This window comes from Phocoena phocoena, chromosome 10 (genome assembly GCF_963924675.1).
Source record: "Phocoena phocoena chromosome 10, mPhoPho1.1, whole genome shotgun sequence".
NCBI lineage: Eukaryota > Metazoa > Chordata > Mammalia > Artiodactyla > Phocoenidae > Phocoena > Phocoena phocoena.
The window spans coordinates 36,159,009-36,185,786 of record NC_089228.1 but is presented as its reverse complement, the minus strand read 5'-3'; the positions used below and the strand labels follow the sequence as shown (position 1 = coordinate 36,185,786).

The following is a 26,778-nucleotide window of genomic DNA, read 5'->3' as shown; positions in this document are numbered from 1 at the left end:
CAGGAGGGAGGCGGCTTTTATTGCCCAGAGTGGGTGGGACAGCAGGGGCTGGACCTGGTCCACACAATAAAGGTACCCTCAGCGGATGTGGGCCATGTCGCCCAGGAAGGGTGTCTTCATGCATCCGGTGCAGAGCTGATCCATCCAGAGCGGTGCCTCGTGCTGCAGGGGCGTGCGGCGGGGGTAGAAGGTGAAGTCCACGCGGTAGTTGAGCAGACAGCTGAGGGAGGCCATGTAGAGGTCGGAGAAGCGCACCAGGCGCCGCGAGAAGTAGGTGGGGTTGTGGAAGGTGCGAAAGATGCTCCCGAACTGCGCATTGAACAGGGCCTTGGTGATGCACCTGGGGAGGGAGATGTGGGCACTCATGGGGCGGGGCTCCTGAGGGGGCTAGGCTGGGGCTCCTGCCCAGGCCCCACCACTCACCTCAGCTCCTGCCGCTCCTTCATCCAGGCGGCCAGCACCTGCCGAGACTCAGCATCCTGGTAGGTCTGGGGGAGACAAGGGGTGCTCTGGGTGTGTGCGGCCAGGCAGCGGCCCCCCACCTCCCTGCAGACGTCCAGCTGCCCCCGCACCTGCATACGCTCCAGTAGCCCCGTGAGCGCCTGCTGCCACGTCAACGAGTGCATGTACTGCTCCGTGTTGATGATGCGGATCTCTCGCTCCAGCTCAGGGATAATGGCACCTGTGCGCCAGCCGTGACGCAGCATGAGATCCTGGGGGGCAGGGGGCAGGGCAGGCAGGGCTCAGTGCCGGCCAGGAGATCCCCCTCCCCTCCCCACTGCGACCCATCCCCGCCTCCCGCCCTCACCGCCAGGTCACTGTAGAGGTGGTCTCCGAAGTAGAGCACACGGGGGCCTCGCCATTCCGTCAGACGCAGGAAGTCAAACAGGTTTCCCTGGGAAGAGATTGGGGATGGGCGGGGAGACTGGGCTAAGCCCAGTGTGCCGAAGGGGCTCCCCCAGGGCTATTCTCCACCAGCCTTCCCAAATCCCTAATCCCCAGAGGCAGCAAGGCCCCTCTAGCCGGATGCTGGGCTGCCCTTTCCCGTGGCCTCGCTGTCCCCTCCAGGCTCCGGAAGGGCGTCTGCCTGGGGCAGGAAGGTCTCCTATAGGCCTGGCCTGGTGCCCTGGGCCTCTCCTCCCGGTGCCCTCACACCCACCCAAGCTAGGGATTGAGTTGAGTTCACTCTTTGTGGGAAACAAACTGCAGCAGTGACCCCATGGCCCTGAAGCAAGCAGGCCACCTCAGCCTGAGCCCAGAGGGACCCAGCAGACCAATGGCAGTCCTCACCGTGAGGCCGCCTGCCCCTCCTGCGCCAAAGCTGGGGAGATGAACAGCCAGGCTCAAGCACAGCAGAGGAAGCTGGCAGGGGAGCAGAAACCGGGGCAGGGGTTGTGGGTGGGTGGGGGGGCGCACAGAGCAGGAGGTACAGCAGCCTCCACAGGGCAGGCACCCACAGCCCAGAAATGAGAATATACACCCAGCAAAAAGGAGTTACTAGAGGCAGTCTGCGGGTTTGAGAGGCCTGGGGAGGTGACAGCCATGGGGGAAACAGGTAGCTGTGAAGGGCTTAATGGTTGAAATAAGCTCAAGCAGAGAAGGTGAGGAGCAGGAGGGAAGCACGAGCGGGCGGGGCACTGAGGACGTGCCAAGACGACGAGAACCCGCACACAGTGAAATTTCAGAACATCAGGCATACAGAAGTCTAAAGCCTGCCAGAGAAGAAAAATCAGTGTTCCCCACAAAGATGCGTGACCCTCCTCAGGCTCAGCCAGGATGCCAAGACAACAGGGAGCTTCAGCCTCAGAGCCGAGGGGTAAAGCTGGTGCCCAAGGGGGCCACCGACAGTTGGGGGCCAGCAGGGTGGAAGGCCGAGCGGTCGGCAGGGGTGAAGGGCTGGGACCTTGGCACTGGGCGCCCGAGGCTGCTCCCTGTGGCTGTCACTGGCCCGACTGCTGGCTTCTTACCTGCTCCCAGCTTCTGGAACCTCCATCTCCAAGAAGCCCAGCTCAGCCAGGATTTCCGCATTCCACCCAGAGCCAAGTGCCTTAATCACCTCCTGCTCACAGCCACCTGACACTTCCCCACCAAGCACAAGGCCCTTCTCACCCTCCTAGCCAGCCAGAAAAGGGGTCTCCTCCGAGGCCTGTGCACTGCCCCCACCAGCCCAACTCAGGGGCCCCAACCAGGCTCATCTGGCTGCAGCAGAGTGCTCAGCCCGAGGCAAAAGCGGGGCCATTTATTGGGCACTTGGCGAATGCCCCAACCTAAGAGCTTCACACCACCACTCAAGTAGAGTATTATACCTCTTTTACAGACGAGGAAAGCACAGCACAGAGAGGCCAAGCAATTGGGCCAAGCCCTGGGAGCCACTTCCTGTGAGGGGACAGAGCCACAACAGAGGTGTGGTGGCTGGTCAGGGCCCAAGAGGCCATGCGGCAGCCCCGCCACAGCCTGGGGCCGTAGCTGGGCCCTGGGGTCCCTACCAGGTACAACTCCCACCTAGATGGCTCTCACCTGCCGATAGATCTTGCCCTTTTCCAGGCGGGTGATACGGTCCCAATGCAGTGAGCCCTTCTCATCAAGTTTTCTGAAAGGCCTAGGGTGGGTTGAAAGGCCTAGGGTGGGGTTAAAGGGCCTGATTTCCAGTCTGTGGCAGGACCACAGGCTGGACACCTCCCACTCTGCAAAGACCCACCTGCTCACCTGCCCATCAGCAAGGGGGTGCCCCCACCCCAGGCACACAGGGCGGCAAGCAGAGGCCAGTCCCCGCTCCCTGGGCCCATCGCCCCTGCCAGGCCCATACTTGCGCCGGTCGGTGAAGAAGCTGGGCTTGTCTGCCTGGACGATGACCACGTCGAAGAGTTGGCGCCAGTCGGCACCCACCATGTGCCGCATCCCCTTGTCCCTGGTGGGACAGGTGGCAGGTGTCTGAGGGAGGCTCCAGGCCTGCCCACCCCAACTCAGGCCCCTGCCCTGCTCCCTCCTCCCACGGGTTGGGGGACATGGGGGTGCTCACACGAAGCTGAAAGGACTGTTGGTGATGAGGAACAGCTGTTTCCCGTGCGCCACCAGGCGGCTCAGGACGGCGAATGTCTCATCCCCTCGCAGGATGTACTTCTCTAATGGGGGGAGATGGGAGCTTGTGAGGGCCAGCCCTGCACCCTGCCCAGGCAGGCCGCAGCAGGGCAACCATCCCCCCTTACCCATGTCCCGCTCGATCCACTGGTACATAAGGCCCTTCACGTGCACATCTCGAATGGCGTCCTGGGGGCAGTGGAGGGACAGTGAGGCCACAGTGGAGCCCAGGAGGACCTGCCCTGCTGTGGCTGGACTTCACCTTCCCTGCCACACTGGGAGGCAGGCCTAGCGCCCTCACCGTCACATCCTTATAGAGGTGTGCTTGGTCAAACTCCAGGCCATGGCCCAGGAAGTGGTCCACCACGCAGGAGAGCAGTGCCATCTCTGGCAGCGAGAAGATGTCCATGAACTGCTTGATGGAAGGACCCTGAGGAAGGACCACTGACTCAGCAAGCCCCAGCTCTGGAGACCCAAGAGCTCCAAATATGTCTTGGGACACCGGTGGAGGAGCACAGCCTGCGGGTCAGGGCTGGCGCACCAGGGTGTGGGCACTGCCTCCCAGGGAGCCAGCACCCGCTGTGAGGTCATGGAGCCGGCTGCCCTGAGCAGTGGCAGACGGAGCGAGTACCTTGCCATAGAAGCCACTCATCTGGTACAGTGGGATGTGCTGGGTGCCCCCATATAGGTCGATCACCTCTTCGTCTGGTACCGGCTGAAGGCCCCTGGGTGGATGCAGAGATCACCAGTCCAAAGTGGTCCTGAACCCGGGCCACGGTGTAGGGTGGGGGACCGTGGGGTGATGTAGGACAGTGTGGACCTGGAGCAGCAGGCTGGGGTGGGGTCAGGGCAAGGTTAGCACTGACCTGTAGGCTGTCCCCAGTTGCACATAATGGAAGGCATCAATCTTCATCAGAAGACTCTGAGGGCACCAAGGGAGTAAGATGGGCAATGAAGGAGTTTGCCATTAGCTCTGAGCCAGCCTTTGCTAGCCCCCATGCCGAAGCCCCAGTTGGATGGTACCAAGGGTATCATGTGCACGCCAAGAGGAAGCTACAGCTTTGAGGCCAAGGGAGTAGAAAGATGAGCACCACCCCCGCCCGCATAGGAGACGGGCGGCTAAGGAAGTAGTTCTGATATACATCCAGTCAGGAGGGGCCAGGGAGTCAGTGGTCTAGCCACTCACCTTCTGAATATCATAGTGGAGGCCACGGATAGCAAAGCTGGGGTTGTAGTCATACTTTCGAATCCCCTCCGGGTACTGTCAGGGGAAATCAGGTCAGGCCTGAGCCAGCAGTACTGACAGACCTGCTGGCTGGGCAGCTGCCTCAGGGGATGAATTCAGCCACCCATCCAGGGGCGCCCCATGATCCGGCCTGGGACCCCTACCTGTCTGGCCTCACCTTGTAGTGCTCAATCAGGATGTCACGGGCGGCAGTGAAGATCTCTGGGTGCAGCGTGTCCGCATACTGGGCCAGGGTGTAGTCATAGTCGAAGCCGTAGACCTCGACATCACGCAGGCTGATCTCGTTGTTGGCATAGATGGCCGCTGGGTTCAGGAGACTGCAGACCTCAGGAGGCAGGAGGTCTAGAGGAAGGAGGTATAAGTATAATGAGGATGATCAGGAAACACCCTGAAATGGTACTCTTAGCTCAATGCAGCATTAGGTCAAACTGAGGCTCAGAGAAAAGTCACTCGCCCAGGGTCACATGGGTGGGGTAAGTACCCTATGGGTCCTGGATTATACCACCGCCTGCAGCCTACCAGTTGCTCTGAGCCATGCCTCCTCCAGGCTCTCATAAGCCCCATAGGACACCTGGCTATGCTCTGACACTTTCCACCTTGCCTGAAGCTGGGGTTGGGACTTAGGAACATTATCAAGGTGAGGGGTACTGGGTAGCTCCGCTGCTGCTCAGGGCCCCAGCTCTGTGCACCTGCCACAGGTCTCACAGCGAGGCCCCTCTCATCCGATTTCAGCTGCCCACCAGTCCACGTAATGACATTCACTGCCCCTGGGACCAAGCAGGACCCTGTGGGGCTCCTGGGTACAGGAGCTTTTCTGTCCCCCGTTTCTTGTTTATAGGGAACAGACTCCAGCCTCCATGACCTTCCTTCCCTGGGTTCCAAAGGGCAGATTTGAACAGCTGCTAGTAGGGAAGGGAAAGGATGGGGAGACAAGGGAGGAGCAGCCAAGAAACAACCTGAGGCAAGATTTGAGGAACCAGAGAAGCTCATCAAGATTAGGAGACCAGGGCTTCCCTGGTGGCACAGTGGTTAAGAATCCGCCTGCCGATGCAGGGGACATGGATTCATGCCCTGGTCCGGGAAGATCCCACATGCCACAGAGCAGCTGGGCCCGTGAGCCATGGCTGCTGGGCCTGCGCATCCGGAGCCTGTGCTCCGCAATGGGAGAGGCCACAACAGTGAGAGGTCCACGTACCACAAAAAAAAAAACCCTGCCTCTTGGGACTTCCCTGGTGGTGCAGTGGTTAAGAATCCACCCACCAATGCAGGGGACACGACTTCGATCCCTGGTCTGGGAAGATCCCACATGCCACAGAGCAACTAAGCCCATGCACCACAACTACTGAAGCCTGCGTGCCTGGAGCCCTTGCTCCACAAGAGAAGCCACCACAATGAGAAGCCCAGTGCACTGCAACAAAGAGTAGCCCCCCTGCTCACCCCAACTAGAGAAAGCCCGCGTGCAGTAACGAAGACCCAACACAGCCAAAAAAAAAAGAATCTGCCTGCCAATGCAGGGGATATGGGTTTGAGCCCTGGTCTGGGAAGATCCCACATGCCATGGAGCAACTAAGCCTGTGCGCCACAACTACTGAAGCCCACGTGCCTAGAGCCTGTGCTCCACAAGACAAGCCACTGCAATGAGAAGCCTGCGCACCACAACAAAGAGTAGCCCCAGCTCGACACAACTAAAGAAAGCCCGCACGCAGCAATGAAGACCCAGTGCAGCCCAAAATAAATAAATTAAAAAGAGATTAGGAGACCACCTGAGACAAGATTAAAGGAGTGCAGACCCTGCACACACCCTAATCTTATCAGCAACCCCACCCCTGAACGACTGCTATAAAAACTCCTCACCAATTCCTCCCCGGTTGGGAGATAGTTTTTTGGCGCAGGAGCCTGTCCCCCTTTGCCTGCCAAAGCAATAAAGCTATTCTCTTCTACTTCACCCAAAACTCTGTCTCCAAGATTCGATTTGGCACTGGTACAGGGAGGCTGAGTTTTTAGCATCAAATTTGGCACCCAACATGAGGCTGACTCGTGTACAGTCCTGGGGCGGGCGCGGGGGAGGGGGGTTCCCTGGCTTGATTGGATGCTCCAAGATTTTCTCCATGCCAGCCTCATTCAAGAGTGGAGGGCTGAAGAATTCCTTTAGAGACCAGATCACCTGGGACCCTTGTCTGGGAAGGCTGGGCCCCAGTCATACCCCATCGGCCATCCTGGCAGCTGGAACTCCGAGGCAGGACGAGACAGTGGAGGAGTGGTCCCGCTAGGGACCACCCTAGCAGCTGCCAGGTCATCTTCGCCTTGAGGATGTTCCTCTCTTCCTCCTGCCTGGACCACCCTGGACTTCCTACTCCAAGGAATTATTTTGGGGAAGCATAAAAGTAGCATTTGGGATGTCACAACACCTCAGGTAGCATTTGGGGAAGCCCCCCAGCATGTACTGTGGCCACTTTGACCCTGTCCATTTGGGGGAACCTTGGTTCCCATTTGGGGGATTCTCCATTCCAGGAAATCCCATTTGAGAGGCGTGCCACTTGGGCAGAGGTCACGGGCTAAGTGGGACTTGGAAGCCCATTTCGTTTTGGTTTCTGTTTGGGTTTTTGGTTTCTTTGGTTTGAGGCTTCTGTTGCTGGCTAGGATTTTGGTTTGTTCTTTGGTTTGTTCTTGGTCTTCGTGAGTGTTCTTTCAATCAAACATGGGAAGTGCTTCTTCTTCGATTCCATCTGATAGTCCCCTGGGGAAAATTCTGGCAGACTGGTCAACCTATAGCTATCAACCTATGACTAAAAAGAATGAGATTCTATTGTAATTCTGTTTGGCCAATGTACATTCTTAAAAGTAAGGAGAGGTGGCCTTTGTGTGGTAGCCTAAATTATTATTCTATTCTTCAGCTAGAATCCTTTTGTCACAGGAATGGAAAGGCTGGGAATTCTCTCCACTCCATCTGGGCTAGCCACTCCGGGCTCTCCAAGAGCCAACTCTGGGTTTGTTCTTTTTCAAGAACTGAGCCAATCTGTTTGGAAACCTTTGTCTGGGAGTGGAAGCAGAATTTTTAAACTACACCTCCTCTAATTATCTGTGTGGCCATAGCTTATCTGTCGTTTGTGCTTTTATGTGTATTGTTTTGGGGTGAGCCACTCTGGCTTGCGCAGGGTGGGAAAATTCTACCTGCTCATTGTGGGCCACTATGAATTCTCTGTCCGGGAGTGGAAATGGAATCTTTGGGCTACGCCTTGTCTGATCTTTTGTTTGTGGGACCATGTTTGTTGTTTGTATGTGTGTGTGTCAGTACTTGCACTGACTGGTTGAGACATCTTTCGTGAATAACAGAGCTCACGTGTGACAACATCAGTGTATCCTTCCCTATTGCGTGGGGCTTTGCCTGTGGAGGAATGTTGGTTGGGATTTTCCCTTTTGGACTAGCCTTGTTATAGGTGACCAGAGCTCTGTTCAATCTCTGTACACCCCCTAGGGTATTTTTACAAAACTAGGAGCTCTTCAGCTATGCTCCCATGAAAAGGAATTGGTATTTCTTTCCCCCTGTGCCTAGGTCCTCAGGAACACATGTTATCTAAACCATCTCTAGTTCCTGAGACTGAAGAAAAAGGGCAGGGGAAAGAAGGCCTTATTAAACTCAAGTGGAAAAACTGTGAGATCTCTGGTTCTGTCTTTATGTAGGAGCTAACTTGTAAATGAGCTCTGTTTAACTGACTTAAAAGTAAGAGCTTACAAGCTAAATCTAAATGTCTAAAAAATTGGCCAATATAAATTTTGGACCACACGATCTGGGAAATACTCAGTAGTGAATTGATATGTTACTGAAGGTAGGTTAAGCTTGTTGGTTTAATTAATATAGACATGTCTTTAGAATCATCAGTGTTAAGTAAATCAAACGAGGTTAAGAGTTTTTAGGTAAACTCTTTACGAATAAGTATTTTAGGAATGTCTACTTAAGAATAATCTCTCCAGGTGCTTGGGAACTTAAAATTGTAGAGTTGTGCTAAATTAAGTTAAATGATGGAAGTTTATTGAATAGGTAGGCCACTTCCAAGTAAAATAAGATACTGAAACATTAATTACTGAATACTGGCTTCCCTTTGCAGAGAGACTAAAGGTATGTATGAACTAAAGGTATTTGGTGCCACCCTGTGATTCTTTATAAGAAAGCACATGTCTGGGACTTCCCTGGTGGTCCAGTGATTAAGAGTCTACCTTCCAATGCAGGAGATGGGGGTTTGATCCCTTGTCAGGGAACTAAGATCCCACATGCTGTGGGGCAACCAACTAAGCCCACACGCTCTGGAGCCCGCATGCCACAACTAGAGAGAAGCCCCGCACGCCGCAAAGAAGAGCACGCATGCCACAACTAAGACCCGACGCAGCCATAAATAAATGAATGAAGAATATTAAAAAAGAAAGCACATGTCTTTAGAAATTATTGGTATTTATGTTTATAAATCTACAGAGTGCTGAAGACAATTCACGGTTGCTTAAGGAAAGTAGGTTGTGTGTTTTGAACAAAAGATGGTATGAGGAATGGCACTGCATTTTCCTAAGGAAAAAAAAAAGTGATTTTTGCCCTAGAGCTGGTTGATTTTGAATGGAAAAGGGGCCAAATGTTTACAGAAAGTTGTAGAAGGTCTGCAGAAAAGGAAAAGGAAATTTAGTTGGGTAAATGAATTTTGTTGGGAGTGGGCTGGGACAAGACTGGATTGGGTTTCTTCCTCTAAATTTTTCTTGAAATACTGCTTTTGATAACAGCTTGTGAGTTCCTTTGCCTTTAAGTGATCTGTATTCACCTTTAAAATCTTTTCACTTTGGTTAAGTAAATAGCATTGTTTGGCAGTTTCTAAAAGTTCTTTTCACCTCCAGCTAACTTTGAGATGCTTCAGAGGGCCCCTGAGGCATTTCAGAGAGGAACATTTAATTAAGATTTGGTACGTTAAATCAAATGTAATCAGTTGTAATTCTGGTTATTGTAACCAAGTTTCTTTATCGATTACATTGTAATCAGATGTTTAACTGCATCCTTTAAGTCCTTCTGTCATTTATAGACAGTTATTGTACTCTGATGCTTTTGCAGAAGTGCTTCATCTTCAAGATTTATGCGAAGGACCTTCAGACAAATACAGGTCTCTCATAAATGTCATATCATACCACTGAGCTGGGTCTACTGCTTAAGGCACATGTACAATGCTCGTGTGACAACTGGGTATAAATGATAAAATGTATGTCCTATAAAATGTTTCCTCACTAACATACCTCTGAGCTTGTTCACGATACCTGATCAGTTTTCCCCCAGTGTGGATTAACTAGGCAAATATAAAGGAGGCCTAGCATGGAGGGACATGATCTACAACCAGGTCAAACAGCTGTATCACCCCGGCATTGAGGGATAGCTATTTTGATTATCAATGCTTTCTATTGAAAGATTTGCAATCAGAGGGAAAATGATGAAAAAAATCTGCATGTATTGAGGTGTGGGGAAGTCACTGGCTTATACATGGTTTAACTTTAAAAAAAGGCCTGTTTTGTGGCCTTTCAGACACGCATTGTACATCTGCTTTGACACTGAGGAGGGGAGTGCATTTGAAAGTCAAAATGGAGTAACTATGGTAAAACTAATTGACCATTGTGTATGTGATTTCAGACATATTTCTGTATTGTTGCAAACTTGAATTTTCTGAGCTACATCAGACTTGGGATGCCACAAGGACTTAAAAATTCCCCCACCCTCTTCAACGAGATTTTGGCTAAAGATTTACAAGGATTGCACGTGGATCAAGGTTGAGTAGAGGCCTTCCCAGCCAGAACAGAAAAAGTATTAGAAGTGACAAAAGCTCTTCTTAAGGACATTATTCCTAGGTACAGCCTTCCCTCTACTATTCAGAGTGACCATGGATCTGCTTCCATAGCAGAAATAACACAAACAGTAAATAAAGCTTTAGGTATATAATGGAAACTTCACTCAGCATGGAGACACCAATCTATGAGAAAGATAGATCACACCATGAAGAACTTTTGCTAAGCTATGCCAGGAAACTCATCTAAAATAGAACAGGGGCTTGCCAATTGCTCTCCTCCATATGTGGGTGGCCCCTAGAAGCAGGCGAGGGTTGAGCCCTTAAGAAATTATATACAGGCGACCATTCTTGGCTCCTAAGAGTAAAGAAAGAAAAACAGTTCATGGTTCTGGGAAAGTTGGACAGCTGCATGTAAATCAATGAAGTTAGAACACACCCTCATACCATGCACAAAAATAAACTAAAAATGGCTCAAAGACTGAAACGTAAGACATGACACCATAAAACTCCTAGAAAAGCACAGGCAAAACATTCTCTGACATAAATCATACCAATGTTTTCTTAGGTCAGTCTCCCAAAACAAAAATAAACAAATGGGACCTAATGAAACTTACAAGCTTTTGCACAGCAAAGGAAACCACTCAAAAAATGAAAAGACAACCTACGGAATGGGAGAAAATATTTGCAAATGATGAGACAGACAAGAGTTAATCTCCAAAATATACTAACAGCTCATACAACTCAACAACAAAAAAACAAACAACCCAGGGAATTCCCTGGAGGTCCAGTGGTTAGGACTCTGCACTTTCACTGCTGAGGGTGCGGGTTTCATCCCTGGTTGAGGAACTAAGATCCTGCAAGCTGCACAGTGCGGCCAAAAAACAAACAACAACAACAAAAAAAAAACAAAAAAAAGAAAAAGAAAAAAAACCACCAATCAAAAAATAGGCAGAAGACCATAATAGACATTTCTCCAAAGAAAACATTTAGATGGCCAGTAGGCATGTGAAAAGATGCCCAACATCACTAATTATTAGAGAAATGCAAATCAAAACTACAATGAGGTACCACTTCACACCAGTCAGAATCCCCATCATTAAAAAGTCTACAAATAACAAATGCTGGAGAGGGTGTGGAGAAAAGGGAATTCCACTCTTGGTGGGAATACAAGTTGGTGCAGCCACTATGGAAAATAGTGTGGAGGTTCCTCAGAAAACTAAAACTAGAACTACCATATGATCCAGGAATCCCGATCCTGGGCATATACCCAGACAAAACTATAATTCAAAAAGATACATGCACCCCTATGTTCACAGCAGGACTATTCACAATAGCCAAGACATGGAAACAACCTAAATGTTCAACAGATGAATGGATAAAGAAGATGTGGTACACATAAAAAATGGAATACTACTTAGCCATAAAATGAATGAAATAATGCCATTTGCAGCAAACATGGATGCAACGAGAGATTATCATACTAAGTGAACTAAGTCCGAAAGACAAATACCATATATATCACTTACATGTGGAATCTAAAATAGGGCACAAATGAACCTATCTACAAAACAAACAGATTCACAGACATAGAGAACAGACTTTTGGTTGCCAGGGGAGAGGTGGGGAGGTGGGGAGGCAGAGGGATGGACTAGGAGTTGGGGGTTACTGGATGCAACTGTTACATTTAGAATGGATGAACAGGGACTTCCCTAGCAGTCCAGTGGTTAAGACTTTGCCTTTCAATGCAGAGGGTTGTGGGTTTGATCCCTGGTCAGGGAGCTAAGATCCCACATGCCTCGTGGCCAAAAACCAAAACATAAAACAGAAACAATACTGTAACAAATTCAATAAAGACTTAAAAAAAAAATGGTCCAATAAAAAAAAAAATCTTAAAAAAACAAAAAGAATGGATAAACAACAAGGTCCTACTGTATAGCACAAGGAACTATACCCAATCTCCTAGGATAAACCATAATGGAAAAGACTATAAAAGAATAATGTAGGGCTTCCCTGGTGGCACAGTGGTTAAGAATCTGCCTGCCAATGCAGGGGACACGGGTTCGAGCCCTGGTCTGGAAAGATCCCACATGCCACGGAGCAACTAAGCCCGTGCACCACGACTACTGAGCCTGTGCTCTAGAGCCCATGAGCCACAACTACTGAAGCCCACACGCCTAGAGCCCATGCTCCGCAACAAGAGAAGCCACCACAATGAGAAGCCTGCATGCCACAACAAAGAGTAGCCCCTGCTCGCTGCAACTAGAGAAAGACCGTGCACAGCAGCGAAGACCCAATGCAGCCTAAAAAAAAAAAAAAAGTATATATGTGTATAACTGAGTCACTTTTATGTAACAGAAATTAGCACATGGTAAATCAACTATACTTCAAATAAATAAGTTAAGCAGTATGTACAACAGACTGGTCAATTGTTAACCGCTAAGCATGAGTTTGTGTCTCACAGGTCTCCCCTCGCCTGGAAGCTCCCTTTCATCCCTTCAAAGCAGGAGACAGGGTGCTGCTGAACGTGTGGAAAGAACAAGAACCTGAGCAGCAGCTTGAAGAGAAATGGAAGGGAGCCTATGATATTCTTACCACTCATACCTCTCTGAAATTGGATGGAGTAAAACCATGGGTACATCACACTAGAGTAAGATGATCACCAGAGACTGACCAGCCACGCCTGCCTACAGCCAGCAAACAAGACTCCTAAGAAGTGGACATCTCACTCTTTGGGAAACCTTAAGTATTTGTTCCGACAAGTGTAATGAAGTTTTGTTTTCTTATTCTTTCTCATACCTTTTACTTTTCCCCACAAAACTATAGATTCATATGCTGATTCTCTTGATAATTCTTAACTGCTGGATATGTGGTGAGCTTCCTATTTCCGAGTCTTCAGGATTGACTTGGTGAGTTTTCCCCCTTACAGGGAATTGTTTGGAAACAACTGGCTACAACAGCCCAGTTCCAGACTGGGTTTCCGATTGATTCTCCTGAATTTCTAGGGAAGTGAGATCTACACCACCTACTAAAGATCCAGTTGTCACTCGTTTTACCTTTAACTTGGGTCTGTTGCACCAAAATGGTGGACTAAGGGATTGAGATCTTAATCATACAGGACTCCTCGGATCCAGGACTAGGAATTCAAGTTTTTTCTTTCTGTTTCTTTAATAAATTTATTTATTTATTTTTGGCTGTGTTGGGTCTTCATTGCTGTGTGCAGGCGTTCTCTCCTTGCAGCGAGTGGGGGTTACTCTTCATTGCAATGCACAGGCTTCTCATTGTGGTGGCTTCTCTTGTTGCGGAGCACAGGCTCTAGGCATATGGGCTTCAGTAGTTGTGGCATGCAGGCTCAGTAGTTGTGGCTTGCAGGCTCTAGAGCTCAGGCTCAGTAGTTGTGGCGCACGGGCTTAGTTGCTCCGTGGCATGTGGGATCTTCCCGGGCCAGGGCTTGAACCTGTGTCCCCGGCATTGGCAGGCGGATTCTTAACCACTGCACCACCAGGGAAGCCCTCTAATATTTCTAATTCGGTATCTATGCCCCGTTTCAGCAGGAAGTAGCCTGAGTGGCCATCACCCTGTTCCCTGAAAGATTTGGGGAAAGATAAAATTGAAGCGGGGATTAAAACCCAGTCCCTCTGCCAAGTTTATGATTAACATTTCTATCCAAAACGATTATTCCTTATCTTGTCCAACATCTGTTCTCCTCAAGATTGAGGAGTATCAAAGAAAAGGGGGGAGTGAAACCAAGCAAGACCCTGTGGGGCTCCTGGGCACAGAAGCCTTTCTGTCCCTCATTTCTTGTTTGTAGGGAACAGACTCCAGCCTCCATGACCTTCCCTGGGTTCCAAAGGGCAGATTTGAACAGCTGTTAGTCGGGAAGGGAAAGGATGGGAAGACAACGGAGCAAAAGCCGAGAAACCACCTGAGGCAAGATCTGAGGAACCAGAGCAGCTCATCAAGATTAGGAGACCACCTGAGATGAAATTAAAGGCGTGCAGACCCTGCTCACACCCTAATCTTCTCAACAACCCCACCCTTGCACCATTGCTAGAAAAACTTACCAGCTCCTCCTGGGTTGGGAGATAGTGTTTGGGGGCAGGAGCCTGCTGCGTCCCCCTTTGCCTGGCAAAGCAGTAAAGCTTTTCTCTTCTACTTCACCTAAAACTCTGTCTCCGAGACTTGATTCAGCAGTGGTGTACAGAGGCCGAGTTTTCAGCATCACCTCTAGGCAGGGAACATTGCTAATTATGACAGGTGGGACATGTGGTGGGTTCTGGGTCATTACCCAGGCTGCTCTCCTCTGAGGATACAGTCATAGCCACCCCAATCCCCTGGCTGCTCCCTAGGGGGCTGAGGGTTCCCAGGCTTATCTGCCTTTGTTTCCCCATCTGTGCAGTGGGGGAGGTGGATGGGGAAAGGGCACGGGCTTTGAGGTCAGAGAGAACAGACCGAGCCCTCCCTCGCATGGCTGTGACCTCAGGAAAATTACCACACCTTACCTTTTGGAGCTCAGTTTCCTTGTCTCTAAAGGGGGAATAAAAATTGTACCAACCTACAAAATTAAAAAGAGGGTCATACAGAACGTGCTCTGGGCAGCATTCCCACCTGGACCCGTGGCAAATGTAGGATTAAATGGGCAATGCACCTCTGGAGCCCACATTTCCCTGTCCCCAGTTTCCCTCAAAGAAACGGGTTGCAGGGAATCAGAGGGGAGCAGGCAGGACTAGGTGCACACACAGCACACTGCCTTGCAGGGGCTCCAGGTGGCCCCGTTCCTGAGACCTCTAGCCTGTGGCTGAGGCCCAAACAGCCCAAGCCTCCAGTGAATTAATTTTTGTCTCAGACACAAGTTGTGATCTTGAAGCAGAAGCCCTTGGCCATGGAGCAGACATTTGCCTCAGAGGTCCCTTTGGAACACAGGCTCCACACCCATCCCCTTTCCTTTGGAGACAAGTACAGAATGTGGGTGGGGGAACAGGTGTGGCTGGTTCCTCTGGTGGCCCTTAGGCCTGGAAGAGCAGCTGCTTCAGATTCGTGGGTACAGATGGAACACTCCTCACCTGGGTGCACATGAGACACAGCTGACATCAGCTCTCTTATGAAGCTGCTTCTGAGATGTCCCTTCCCACGGTCCTGAGTTCCTGGGTGCCATCTGTGACTCTCAGCACAAAGCCCAGTAGTTCCCCAGGAGGGCAGGGGTCTGCTTGGCTGTGCAGCCCCTTCCTGGCACTGAGTTCTGGCCAAATCCAGACTTTCGCCTCTGCCCTTGAGGATATTCCCAGGGATGGACAACCCTCCCAGGAACAAAGCAGGATGGGGAAGCAGCCCACAGGCCTGTCCTCCTAACCCAGCTTCTAGACTGAGAAAACCAGAAGGCCCCAGTTTCTTCCATAGGGCTGTGGTGGTACATGGGGCCAGGTGAGGAGATATGCCCCCCACCTGCACCAGCCTCCCAAATTCACTGGTCTCACTGTCCAGCCCCCACCTTCCAGGCCAACTCCTCTCAATGGCAGCCATGAGACTTGTGGGGGCCATCCTCCCAGCAGCTGCTGGTGCCTTAGAGCTCACTCCAATCCCATGAGGTGATCACATTTATTCCTCCATCATCCAGAGGAAGAAACTGGAGTGCAGGGAGGTAAAGTCACTTGCTCCAAACCATCTAGCAACAGGCCATGTAACTGAGATTTGAATTCAAGTCACCCTACCTGCCTCAATCACTTTGCCCCTCCGCCTAGCCTTCCAGTGTCACCACACTGAGGCTCGGGGTGGGGGGTGGGGGGGGCTGGCCTGGGGCCTGGCTCCCCGGCAAAGTTTTGCCCACAGGCATCAGCATGTCTCAATGTCTAGAATCTCCCCCAAGAAAACCCAGCCAGAAGGGGACAGTTAGGACCCAGGGGTGCAAGGCTGGTCCATCCCGGCACTCACTATGGCACCTTGGAAATGACCTTGCCCTTATCACATCAAGAGGAGCTTGGGGGGGGGGGTCTCTGTGAAGATCTGAAGATCCAAGTGGGCCCTGAGTGATAAAGCCCACTAGACTTCCCTATGTCTCTCCCCCACACCTACAATGCAGGCTTCTCAGGCTGCTCTACTGAGGGTCTTCTCGAGGCCCAGAGCAAAGACAGGTCCTTAAACGGCACCCCATGTATGCCCAGTCCACTGGGTGGCGGGGGGAGGCAGGGATGGTCCTGATAGAGGCCCAAGGGCTTCAAAACCACCAGTCCTCAGGGCTTATTATGCCTTCAGCTCCTCAAACTGTGAGTCCTGTCCACCCATACTACTCCCAGGTCTCTACACAGCTGGAGTGGAAGTCCTCGTTCAGGCAGTTGGAATCTTCCAGACAGGACCACTTTGTCTTATAAGATGACAAAAGCTATGTCACTCCCAGAGGGTCTCCTCCTGAAGTTGCCCCATCCATTCCTGGACTCTTTCCGAGTCAGCACCACAACCCTGTGACAGAGGCCCCAGGACTGTGTTTTCCGATGTAAGACACTGAGGGTCCGAGAGGAAGAGGCTTGCTGAGCGCGCCACCCAGCTGGTCAGTGATAGCGTCAAGCCCCAACCACAACTGTCTGCTAAAGAGGCAGGGCCCCAGAGACCAGAACAAATATCCAGCCCTCTGGCCTCACCAGGGTGCTCTGGGGCCTCATCTGCCAGTTTTGCAGAGGGAGAGAGGATAGAGGAGTAAGTGCCCTGGCCAAGGAAGCAGCAACCCTTCTGGATTCCAGGGGACTTGGGCGACTTGGTGTCGTTTCTCCAAACAACGCCTTCCCCTCCTGAGCTGAGAGCGCGAGACTCCAGGGCGGAATCTAGAGGCGTCCGAAGAGTCTAGTCGGCATCTTTTTGAGTCAGGAGTCTCTAGGAGCCCGCTTCGGCCAGCGCCACCGGCTGGCTGGCTTTGTCCCCAGTACTCCCGCCCCAACTAAAGGCCCCGAAGAGAACAAGGGGTTGGGGGCGTTTCCGCTTCGGCCTCCCAACAGGCGGGACCCTGAGGAAAGACGGCGGGGCCCGCCTTCCGGCGGCCGCTACAGGAACCCCAAGCTCCTGAATACTGAGCGGAGGAACAAACCGCGCACCCGCCCGCCTCCGGGAGTCCCCAGAAGCCCCCAGGACCCTCCGCCGGAGTCCCTCCCGAAGGGGTGCCCGGCCTTAGGGCTCTGGGGCCCTGGCGAGCCCCACCACGGCGCTTCCCCCGAGGAGCGGCGCCCGGGACGACTCGGGAGCCGTACCCTGGAACTCGGTCCGTCGGTCCGTCGCCCAAGCTCGCGTGTGCCGCCAAGAGAACTACACGCCCGGTGCTCCTCCCGCTCGGGCTCACCTACCGTGCACCAGTCTCCGCATGTCCTGGTATCGAGCCCACAGGTGTGCGCTGGGCTCGGCGCCGCCGGCGGGCGCCGAGCGCGGGGCGCCGGGGCAGTGGGCGCCGGGACCCGGAGGGCCGCAACCAGGACAGGAGGGCGAGGACGAGGCGGCTCGCGGCCCGCCGTGGTCTCGGCGCTGCAGGCAGCGCCGAGCGGCCGCCCGCAGCCCCACACCCGCCATGCCCACTGAGCGCCGCCCACGCTGCCCTCAGCCCTCCGGTCCGTCCACCGCCCTCCTACTGCACGCCCGCCACCGTGGCCGCGTGCTCCTTACAGCGGCCGGCCAATGGGCGCGGCGCGCGGAGCCCGACCGCCAATGGGAGCGTCCCTATGTCCGGGGGGCGGGAGGTCCCGGACGGGGCGGGGCGGGCGGGGCGGGCTCCCCGACCCCCTCCCCCAGTCTCCGGAGCGGCCCAGGAGGACTCTGCGCCCCCCTTCGGAATCTACGGTGGCGATGGCGGCTCCTTCTTTCCTCCCCTAGGGAGGCTGGCGGGCCTAAGAAAGGCCGTCCCCGCGAGGCTCCGGACGGCCAGGGCTCGGAGGGGAGAGGGCCAGAGCGCGGCGGGTCCACCCGCCCCTTCCCCCACCTCCTGTCCTTCTGACCTCAGATCCTCTGCCCCTTCCCCTAGTCCTGCAGCGGGGGGTCCTGTTCCCCGCCCCTCGCCCCTGCCGGTTCTGCCCGCGGACCAGAGACCGGCCCGTTTCACTCACGTCTCTGGCGGATAGAGTCCTTCCCGCGCGCTCCCCGCCGCCAGCCCCAAGCTGCGTGAGACCTCGGGACCGCAGCGCAGCCGACGTCCGCTGAAGCAGACGTCGCTCCCTCTTTGTGCCTTATACAGATGACCTCTGTTAACTTGGAGCGAGGTGGTGGGTCAGGGGTCACTGTGCTTGCCTCGTTCCTACCTCAGCAAATGGCCGCACCGAACCGCTCCATTCCTCGCTTCCCCACGCGGGACTCTCTAGCTCTTCTAGCAATATCACCAGGATTTACAACGAAATTCCTCTTTCCTGCTGAGAACCACTCTCCACCTGCGTGTATTCCACACAGATCCGTTTTCTAAGTCCACATGCGCATGTGCTCTGGGCCTTCAGCAGGCTGACCCTGCACCCGTGGGCCTTGTCGGTGGAGAGCTGGCTAGCTAGACACTTGTTTCCGTGGGATGCTCCCCGCGGTGTCCTCGCCGGGTCTAAGGGTGTACATTCCAATATTCACTGCACCTTGGCTGAGGACCTACAGTGTGCCAGCCCCTGGGCCAAGTGCTGGCACAGGATGGAGGCCATAGGTGGGCCCATGGGTGGGCGGCTGCCCTCCCCACTCCCAGGGCCCCAGTAAGCTAAGTGTGCGCTTATGTAAGCCTCGTGTGGGCGGGAGATGGGTGCTCTCTGGTGTCCAGCCCGCAGAGCCACCAAGAGAAGCCAGAGTGAGCACCAAGCCAGTTGTGTGTGCATGGTTGGGTGGGGTTGGCTCCGGGAGAAGGCAGGTTATCCAGGTTATCCAAGCTGTAGCTTGGACCTGGCAGCTCAGCGGCGGACCCTCCTACCCTTTTCAGAGGCGCTGCTTGATCTCTCTTTTTTTTCTACATTTTGTGTCCACGTTACCAAACTCTCTTATTGGTTCTAAGTTTTCATTTGACTTTCTTAGATTGTCTAATAGTCCGGGAATAACGGAAAGTGCCCCATACAGGATAGCTTTTCTTAATTTTATGGTTGTTTGTCTCAGATGCTTACTTAGACTTTTCTTGTGATAATGATAGTTAGCTTTCAACAATGCACCTTATTTTTAGAAGCCTAGGCATCAGTCTCGATCTCGAAATAAATGAAAGGCGTTGTGTAATTGCATTTTAGAGCATGGTGCACTACCCGTTTAGTAGTCCGTCATAGAGGGTCATCACTTCTACTAGGACTTTAAGAAAAAAGATGGCGGTGGCAGAGTAGGGGGCGCGGCCGCCAACTCCGAATACCAGCTTGCACCGGGGAGGCCGGGAGGCGGGGCCGGACCGACGCCACGTGGGAGGCCCCGCCCCTTGGCCCGCCCTGCCTCTGGAGCAGAGGAGTCTGCGCCAGCTGGTTTAGGCCTCACAGAGCACGCGCACTCCGCCGCATTCTGATTGGCGGACCCACGCAGCCCACCGCACTCAGATTGGTGGAGCCGCTCCACATTCTGGGTCCCGAGCTCAGCGGGGCTCCTTACCCGTTCCGCTCCTCACCTCCTTGGAAGTGGCCCAGGGCCGGGATCGCACGGCCTCCTGGCCGCCGGACTCAGCAAGGACGGGCAGGACGGCTTCGGCTTCGGCTTCGGCTTCGGCTTCATCCGGGAGCTCCAGTCCAGGAACTGGGACAGCTCCCGTCGCTCTTCGTTCCGCCGTATCCTTCTCAACGACAGCGGTCCGGCATGTTTTCCAGGGCCCAGGTGAGGCGGGTTCTGCAGCGGGTGCCCGGGAAGCAGCGACTCGGCGTCTACAGGTTCCTGCCCTTCTTTTTTGTCCTGGGAGGAACGATGGAGTGGATCATGATTAAAGTGCGCGTGGGCCAGGAGACCTTCTGTAAGTGGGTGCAGCAGCCTCTGTTTCATTTCAGGCAGGCGGGAGGCGGCGAGGGAGCCGTTTTCCTGGGGGCTGTTCTCAGCTTGTAGACCTCTCATTCCGCTCAGCGCTGAGGTGCTTTTACCCCGGTCAGAAGGGCGAGTGCGGTTCCCTTCGTTGGGCGGTGGAGATCCGCCTGGGCTCTCCTGTAAGCGGGGCGACAAAGGCACATTGGTATCCGATCTTGAGACCTTCCCTGCACTTTGAGAGGAGGGCACGTGACTCCACTCAGGACGCCCTCCTTTCAAGCCTGCCCTTCGGCCATGCCGGTGACACTTTTCGGGCCTAAGGAATAGACTTCTCACAGCACCTAGAGGCGGGTGGGATCTTGAGGATTCATGGAAGTTCCTAACTGGCCAGTCCAAACCCTAGAGGGAACTTGGTTGGCCCGGCTTAGCTAAATACTACTGTCTTTACTGGCCAGAGTCATTGGTACCAATGCCCAGCACTACAAAAAGTGTGTCTGGCATTGCTTTGCTGAGCACTAGCCTGGAAAGGCTAGTTCCTCTTCCAGGAAGACTTCCCTAACCCCTAGGCCCTTTCTGCTTTCTCCCTCTCCAGAAACACAATCACTTGTGAATCACCAACCCTCATTTTTTAAAAAAAAGTGCTTTCTAAAGATATTTAATCCTACTGTGTTCACCCATTCCTTCATATTTAATGAGCACTGATGAGAGGATATAAGGTGGATGGCCCCCACACCAGAAGAGCACTAATGGGAGAGACAGATCATACAGTTACTATTAAGTGTGATCACTGCTGTGGGGGGAAAGTTGGGGGAGCATGGGAGTCCTGGGTGGGGCACCTGAATTGGACTAGGTGGTGCAAGGAAGGCTTCCTGGAGGAGTTACCATGTCAGGTAGGGTCCAAAGATTGAGTAGGTGTCAGCCAGATGAGGGAAACGTTTATGGACTTGAAAGTGTCTTCTGCCAGTGGTAAGAGCAAACCTTGGGGCCTTGGTGTGAAAGTATGCTGCTGTGTTTCAGGGACTGAAGCAGGTGAGCAGAGTAAGGGATGACGTGGTTAGAAAGGTGCCTGGGCAGGGCCACAAAGGGACTGAAAAACCAACAGTGTATCCCAAAGGGCTGAAGAGTTTTAAGCCGCAGTTGGTGAACATATGTGGAGAATGCTTTCTTGTGGAGGGCGGATTGACAGGAACACTTAGGCTGTGTGGTTGTCCAGATTTGAGATGGTGGCCTGGACTAGGGTGAGATGCCAAGAAGTGGGCGGAGTTGAGAGACACCCCAGAGGTAGTACTGACAAGGGCTTGGTGATTGACTGGACTCAGGAAATGAGGAGTGGCAGCTTCTGGTAGGGCAGCTGGGGCAGGGGGAACACAGGCAGGACAGTCCTGGGCTCCATTTTGGACGTGCTGAGGGGGGAGATGGTTATACAGAACTGAAGCTCAGAAGGCAGATCTGGGCCTCAGATCTAGGTTTGTGGGTCATTCACAAGCTGATTGTGATGAAAGTCAGAGTTTAAACCCCAACATTTTGAGGGTGACCGAGAGTGACCAGAGAGGCAAGAAGGGAAACATGAAGGGCTTGTTATCACATAAGACAGGAGGTTCAGGAAGTTCAACTAAGTGAATGGGAGGTAAGCCCCCTCTCCCCTACCAGGAGAGACTTGAAATATGCAAATACTGATCAGGAAAGAGAGGGTGGAGGGAGGCTGGAGATACCTTGGCCCTTGAGAAGGTGGGAGAGGATGGGACCAGAGCAGGGCAAGGAGTAGCCCTTGGAAGTCAGCTGGAAGAGTTCTTTACTGATGACTTTTCTCTGCGAAGAAAGTTCACGGCCATTTCGGGGTGGGTAAAGTAGGGTCAGGGCCATGGCTGAAGAAACAGGACTGCCAGGCATCACAGTGGACCCAGTTAGATGCAACAGTTAGGCCCACAGTGCAAAGCAAGCAGAATGAGCCATGGAGAAGTAAGTTGGATTAATCTGTAGTTTGGGTTTTGAAGGTATATCAAGAAGTTGATATTGATGAGAGGGAATTTCAGCTGATCTGGGCAGGAAGAGAGGACAAGGGCCTGAGGAAGTTGGTGAAGGTCCAAGGACAGAAAGGTAGTAGAGGTTGTCGTCAGAGCAGAATGAACTTATTGCTTCAGAGGAACACTGCAAGCAGATCGTAGAAGTTGAGAAGTAAGGAAGATGAAGGGGGCTGGTGCTTCATCTCTGTTGGGGGTGGTGTTGCCTGGGAAGATGGCACAGGACAGGGTCAAGGAACCTGAGCTAGATGCCAGCATTTTCATAGACTGAAGGGGAGTGATGGACAGCAGGTGCCAGTGCAGAGAAGATGGTGGCAAATGGCATAGGACCCAGAGGAAGAAGGTGGAGAATCAGTAGTAGTCTGGAAAAGCAGCAGCTGAGAACAAGGAGACTGCCCTCATCTCCCAGCCCTCAGTTCCTGGGTGTGGCAGAGGGAGCAGCAGAGAGCTATAGGGCCAGAAGTGCCTCTGCAGGGCCAGTTAAGAAGGATGATTTCAGAGAGAAGTGAAATTGCTAAGGGCTGTGCTGGGACATGACACTATCTTTGAAGACACTGACTCTGACCCTGCTATTGATATTGAGAGCTCCTTTAACATAGTGCTCATTTAAATCAAATCTTGTTTTAAGTTTATTCTGGCATTGAGTTAAGCCTTAATGTTGATATTCAGGTGACAGATATAGACTATTGGTTAAATTACTCAGATATATGTATTTTTAATTCCTTAGTCTCTTGAAAATCTAAATAAAATCTTTGTTTGATACAGACGATGTCTACCGTAGAAAAGCCTCAGAAAGGCAGTATCAGAGAAGGCTGGAAGATGCATCAGAGACTGAACTTCAGCAGTCAATAAAGTGAATATGAAACTTTACTACTGGTTTCAACTCCTTTAAAGATGTACTTTTCGGGTCTCTTGTTCTTACATAGAACTGCCTTTACAAAGAACTTTTATAGTTTTCCTGTCTCGGCTTGAATACTTCCCAAGTCACTGATGGACAGCACTTGTGGGAAAATTATTTCCTACTAAAACACACCTACCCATTGAATCTAGTCCATGAAATATTTCTAAACAATTCAAGGATCAATCAGGATGCTTTTCAGTGTAGCCTGAATTGTTTGTGAAGTCCTTTGTTTTAGGCAACAAGGGATAACCTTATTTGGTTTTTTGCAGAATTCAGACTTACTATGAATAAAAGTTATCTACTGTAGGATCATTTAAACAAGGATTATTATGCAATAATAATTTGTAAACATTTTGTTAGAATGTGACCATACGTTATTCATGTTAAGTGCTCTTGTGAACACAGACAACCCCTTTCCTTGCTTGGCTCCACTAACATACAAGGGCTGGACCTCCATGAGGACTGGGGAGCAACACGTTTCACTCCCCTCTGAGATGAAGATGTTGCTTTCATCCAGCTGCTAAAGATAAAGACACTGCTCGTTCCCAAAGAAAGTGAATCTTCACAGCATAAAGCAACCACAGACTTGAGCTAAATCAGAGGCTCAGTCTATAGGGAGAGATTTTCCAATCTGACCCAGAATAAGTTTGGATCAGTTGGTAGAAAAAGCAAAGGCATCTTTCCATGTTTGGATAACCATATCCAACATCTTTTCAAACAAGAAAATATATACATATTAAAGAAGACTAAGTTTCAAAATAGTTTCTAACTATTGCTCATGAATAAAGCAGCAGATGCTTAAGGCCACAGGGTATCCTCAAGTTAATGATATCTGCCACAAATTGTTCTAAGGGATTTTTTTTTTTCTAATTTAAGTCAGTCCATTTATGTTAGAACCAATCCAGTATAATTAAGGAGCCACTGACTACTCAGATCTCATTAAAGCACTAATGAGTCACTGCTCAGAGGTGGCTTGAGTATGAAGACCAGTGATGACCAACAGCACCAGGGAGAGGAAGGTAGTTCTCATGTGCGCTTTTGTTACCTCAGGCATTCCTGGTGACCCTAAACCTCATAGTTACTTTTAGTGACTAGACTGCTGCATGATGAATTTAAATTGTGGCCTTAACTCCCATTTGTTCCTCCAACCTGTTTTAGAAGTTTAATATTTTGTACCTATGTAAAGAGCATATGTAACATACATACCTTTTACAAAGAATAGTTGTAAATGCTAATAAAACCATCAGCTAACTTCTGTTGTCTGCTGTGGTTTCCTTCCCTGGCCTATCCTGCTGCCTCCATCCCAGGGAGAATCTCTAGTCTGAAGTTTGTGCTAAACTTCCCTAGAGTTTTCATCTTTCTAAAATATATGTATTGGAGTGCCAATTTATTTAAGACAATGAAGCTTTGAAGACAACACAACAATGTCTGACTTCAAGGCAAGTAGACTAGCAAAGCAATTAAAATTGAAGATACTTTCAAAGCATATTAATTTGGATGCTACAGAACTAATTTTTGCTAACCAAGGTGCAAGCTTTTTAACTTTGCCTCACTTTTTTAACAGTTCTACTAAGGAATATAACTCTATCCCACTTATCAGACACTAGGATTATTTAAGGGAACTTAAATAATTTAAACAGCAATGCTCTCATATGCTGCTTACAGAACTGCAGTGCCCCCTACTGTGAACTACAAGGCAAACAATTTAATAACTTGCATTTCAAAAACCACAATACTTCAGAATGACAAAAATCTAATTAGCATTTATTGCTAGAAGTCTACCTCCACTGGGGTGTTAGACAAAGAACATGGGCTTTGGAGCTTCATTTTATCATCTGAATGGATAGGGAAAGTACTGGGTTGACCAAAAAGTTCATTCGGTTTTTCCCGTAAGATGGCTCTAGTAGCGCTTAGCTGTCTTTAACTTCATTCGAAACAATTTTGCTAGACTGTATTGTGACAGGTCTCATATCAGCGTGCATTAAAAAAAAAAATCAAAATTGGTGAATTTTTGTGCAGCCATTTTAATACTGAAGATGGAAGCAACATTTTCCGCGTATTATGCTTTATTTTTTTAAATATAAATTTTATTTATTTTTGGCTGCGTTGGGTCTTTGTTGCTGCGCGTGGGCTCTCTCTAGCTGTGGACAGTGGGGGCTACTCTTCGTTGCAATGTGAGGGCTTCTCCTTGCAGTGGCTTCTCTTGTTGCAGAGCACGGGCTCTAGGCGCATGGGCTTCAGTTAGTTGTGGCTCATGGGCTCTAGAGCACAGGCTCAGTAGTTGTGGTGCACGGGCTTAGTTGCCCCGAGGCATGTGGGATCTTCCCGGAGCAGGAATAGAACCTGTGTCCCCTGCATTGGCAGGTGGGTTCCCAACCACTGCGCCACCAGGGAAGTCCCTGTGCTTTATTATTTCAAGGAAGGTAAAAAACGCAACTGAAACACATAAAAAGATTTGTGCAGTGTATGGAGAAGGTGCTGTGACTGATCGAACATGTCAAAAGCGGTTAGTGAAGTTTTGTGCTGGAGATTTCCCGCTGGACAATGCTCCACGGTCAGGTAGACCTACTGAAGTTGATAGTGATCAAATCGAGACACTGAGAACAATCAACGTTATACCATGCGTGAGAGAGCCGACATACTCAAAAATATCCAAATCAAGCATTGAAAATCACCGCTTGGTTAACTGCTTTGATGTTTGGGTTCCATAATTTAAGTGGAAAAAGCCTTCTTGACTGTATTTCCGCATGCAATTCTCTACTTAAACGTAGCGAGAACATTCTATTTTTGAAACAAATTGTGACAGGCGATGAAAAGTGGATACTGTACTATAATGTGGAACAGAAGAGATCGTGGGGCAAGCTAAATGAACCACCACCAACCAACCAAAGGCCGGTCTTCATCCAAAGAAGGTGATGTTGTATACACGGTGGGATTGGGAGGGAGTCCTCTATTATGAGCTCCTTCCAGAAAACAAAACGATTAATTCCACCAAGTACTGCTCCCAGTTAGACCAACTGAAAGCAGCACTCGACGAAAAGCATCCGGAATTAGTCAACAGAAAACGCATCATCTTCCATTAGGATGACGCAAGACCGCACGTTTCAATGACCAGGCAAAAAACTGTTACAGCTTGGCTGGGAAATTCTAATTCATCCGTCGTATTCACCAGATATTGCACCTGCGTATTTCCATTTATTTCGGTCTTTACAAAATTCTCTTCATGGAAAAAATGCCAATTCTCTGGAAGACTGTAAAAGGCACCTGGAACAGTTCTTTGCTCAAAAAGATAAAAAGTTTTGGGAAGATGGAATTATGAAGTTGCCTGAAAAATGGCAGAATGTGAATATGTTGTTCAATAAAGTTTTGGTGAAAATGAAAAATGTCTTTTATTTTTACTTAAAAACTCAAGGAACTTTTTGGCCAACCCAATACCTAAGCACAGAGTAAATACTCAATAAGGAAGGGCTATCTTTGTTCATCTAGTAGTCCTCTTTTGGAAATCTTGCCTACATCTCTGAAGTTATAACTCAATCAAATTAATCTCTTTTAGAAGTTTGGATCTCTCACACTGAGTTACTTCTCTTAAAAAAAATATACACTTGGACCATGGTGTTTTCCAAAACAACTTCTCTGCTAGTAAAGCAGCATCAGTTCTTAGTTTTCACACACGTGTATTAAATTTGGAATTTCTTGACACATTTTTGTGTATAATCCACAAGACGTGCATTCCACATCTATCTGGGGGATAGAAATAGTCTATTAATTTGTTCAGGTATGAACTTTCATTCAGCTGACCTCGCACACTTCCAA

The 26,778-nt window shown here is 50.7% G+C and overlaps 2 protein-coding genes across 2 annotated transcripts; one reads left to right on the top strand and one right to left on the bottom strand.

Annotated features, from left to right (window-relative positions):
• NT5DC2 (5'-nucleotidase domain containing 2) lies at nucleotides 1-17,779 on the bottom strand. The gene is made up of 14 exons (XM_065885535.1): nucleotides 17,454-17,779; nucleotides 4,482-4,666; nucleotides 4,265-4,339; nucleotides 3,945-4,000; nucleotides 3,710-3,803; nucleotides 3,380-3,508; nucleotides 3,207-3,267; nucleotides 3,020-3,122; nucleotides 2,807-2,908; nucleotides 2,518-2,599; nucleotides 809-895; nucleotides 573-713; nucleotides 424-488; nucleotides 1-340 (listed from the first exon to the last, which is right to left on the bottom strand). Exons 1-14 carry the CDS (start codon nucleotides 17,671-17,673, stop codon nucleotides 79-81), a joined length of 1,662 nt encoding a protein of 553 aa, XP_065741607.1. The 5' UTR covers nucleotides 17,674-17,779; the 3' UTR covers nucleotides 1-78.
• Nucleotides 17,780-19,854: 2,075 nt separating this feature from the next.
• UQCC5 (ubiquinol-cytochrome c reductase complex assembly factor 5) lies at nucleotides 19,855-22,931 on the top strand. Its single transcript, XM_065886395.1, has 2 exons — nucleotides 19,855-20,035; nucleotides 22,830-22,931. Exons 1-2 carry the CDS (start codon nucleotides 19,885-19,887, stop codon nucleotides 22,919-22,921), a joined length of 243 nt encoding a protein of 80 aa, XP_065742467.1. The 5' UTR covers nucleotides 19,855-19,884; the 3' UTR covers nucleotides 22,922-22,931.
• Nucleotides 22,932-26,778: the final 3,847 nt, after the last annotated feature.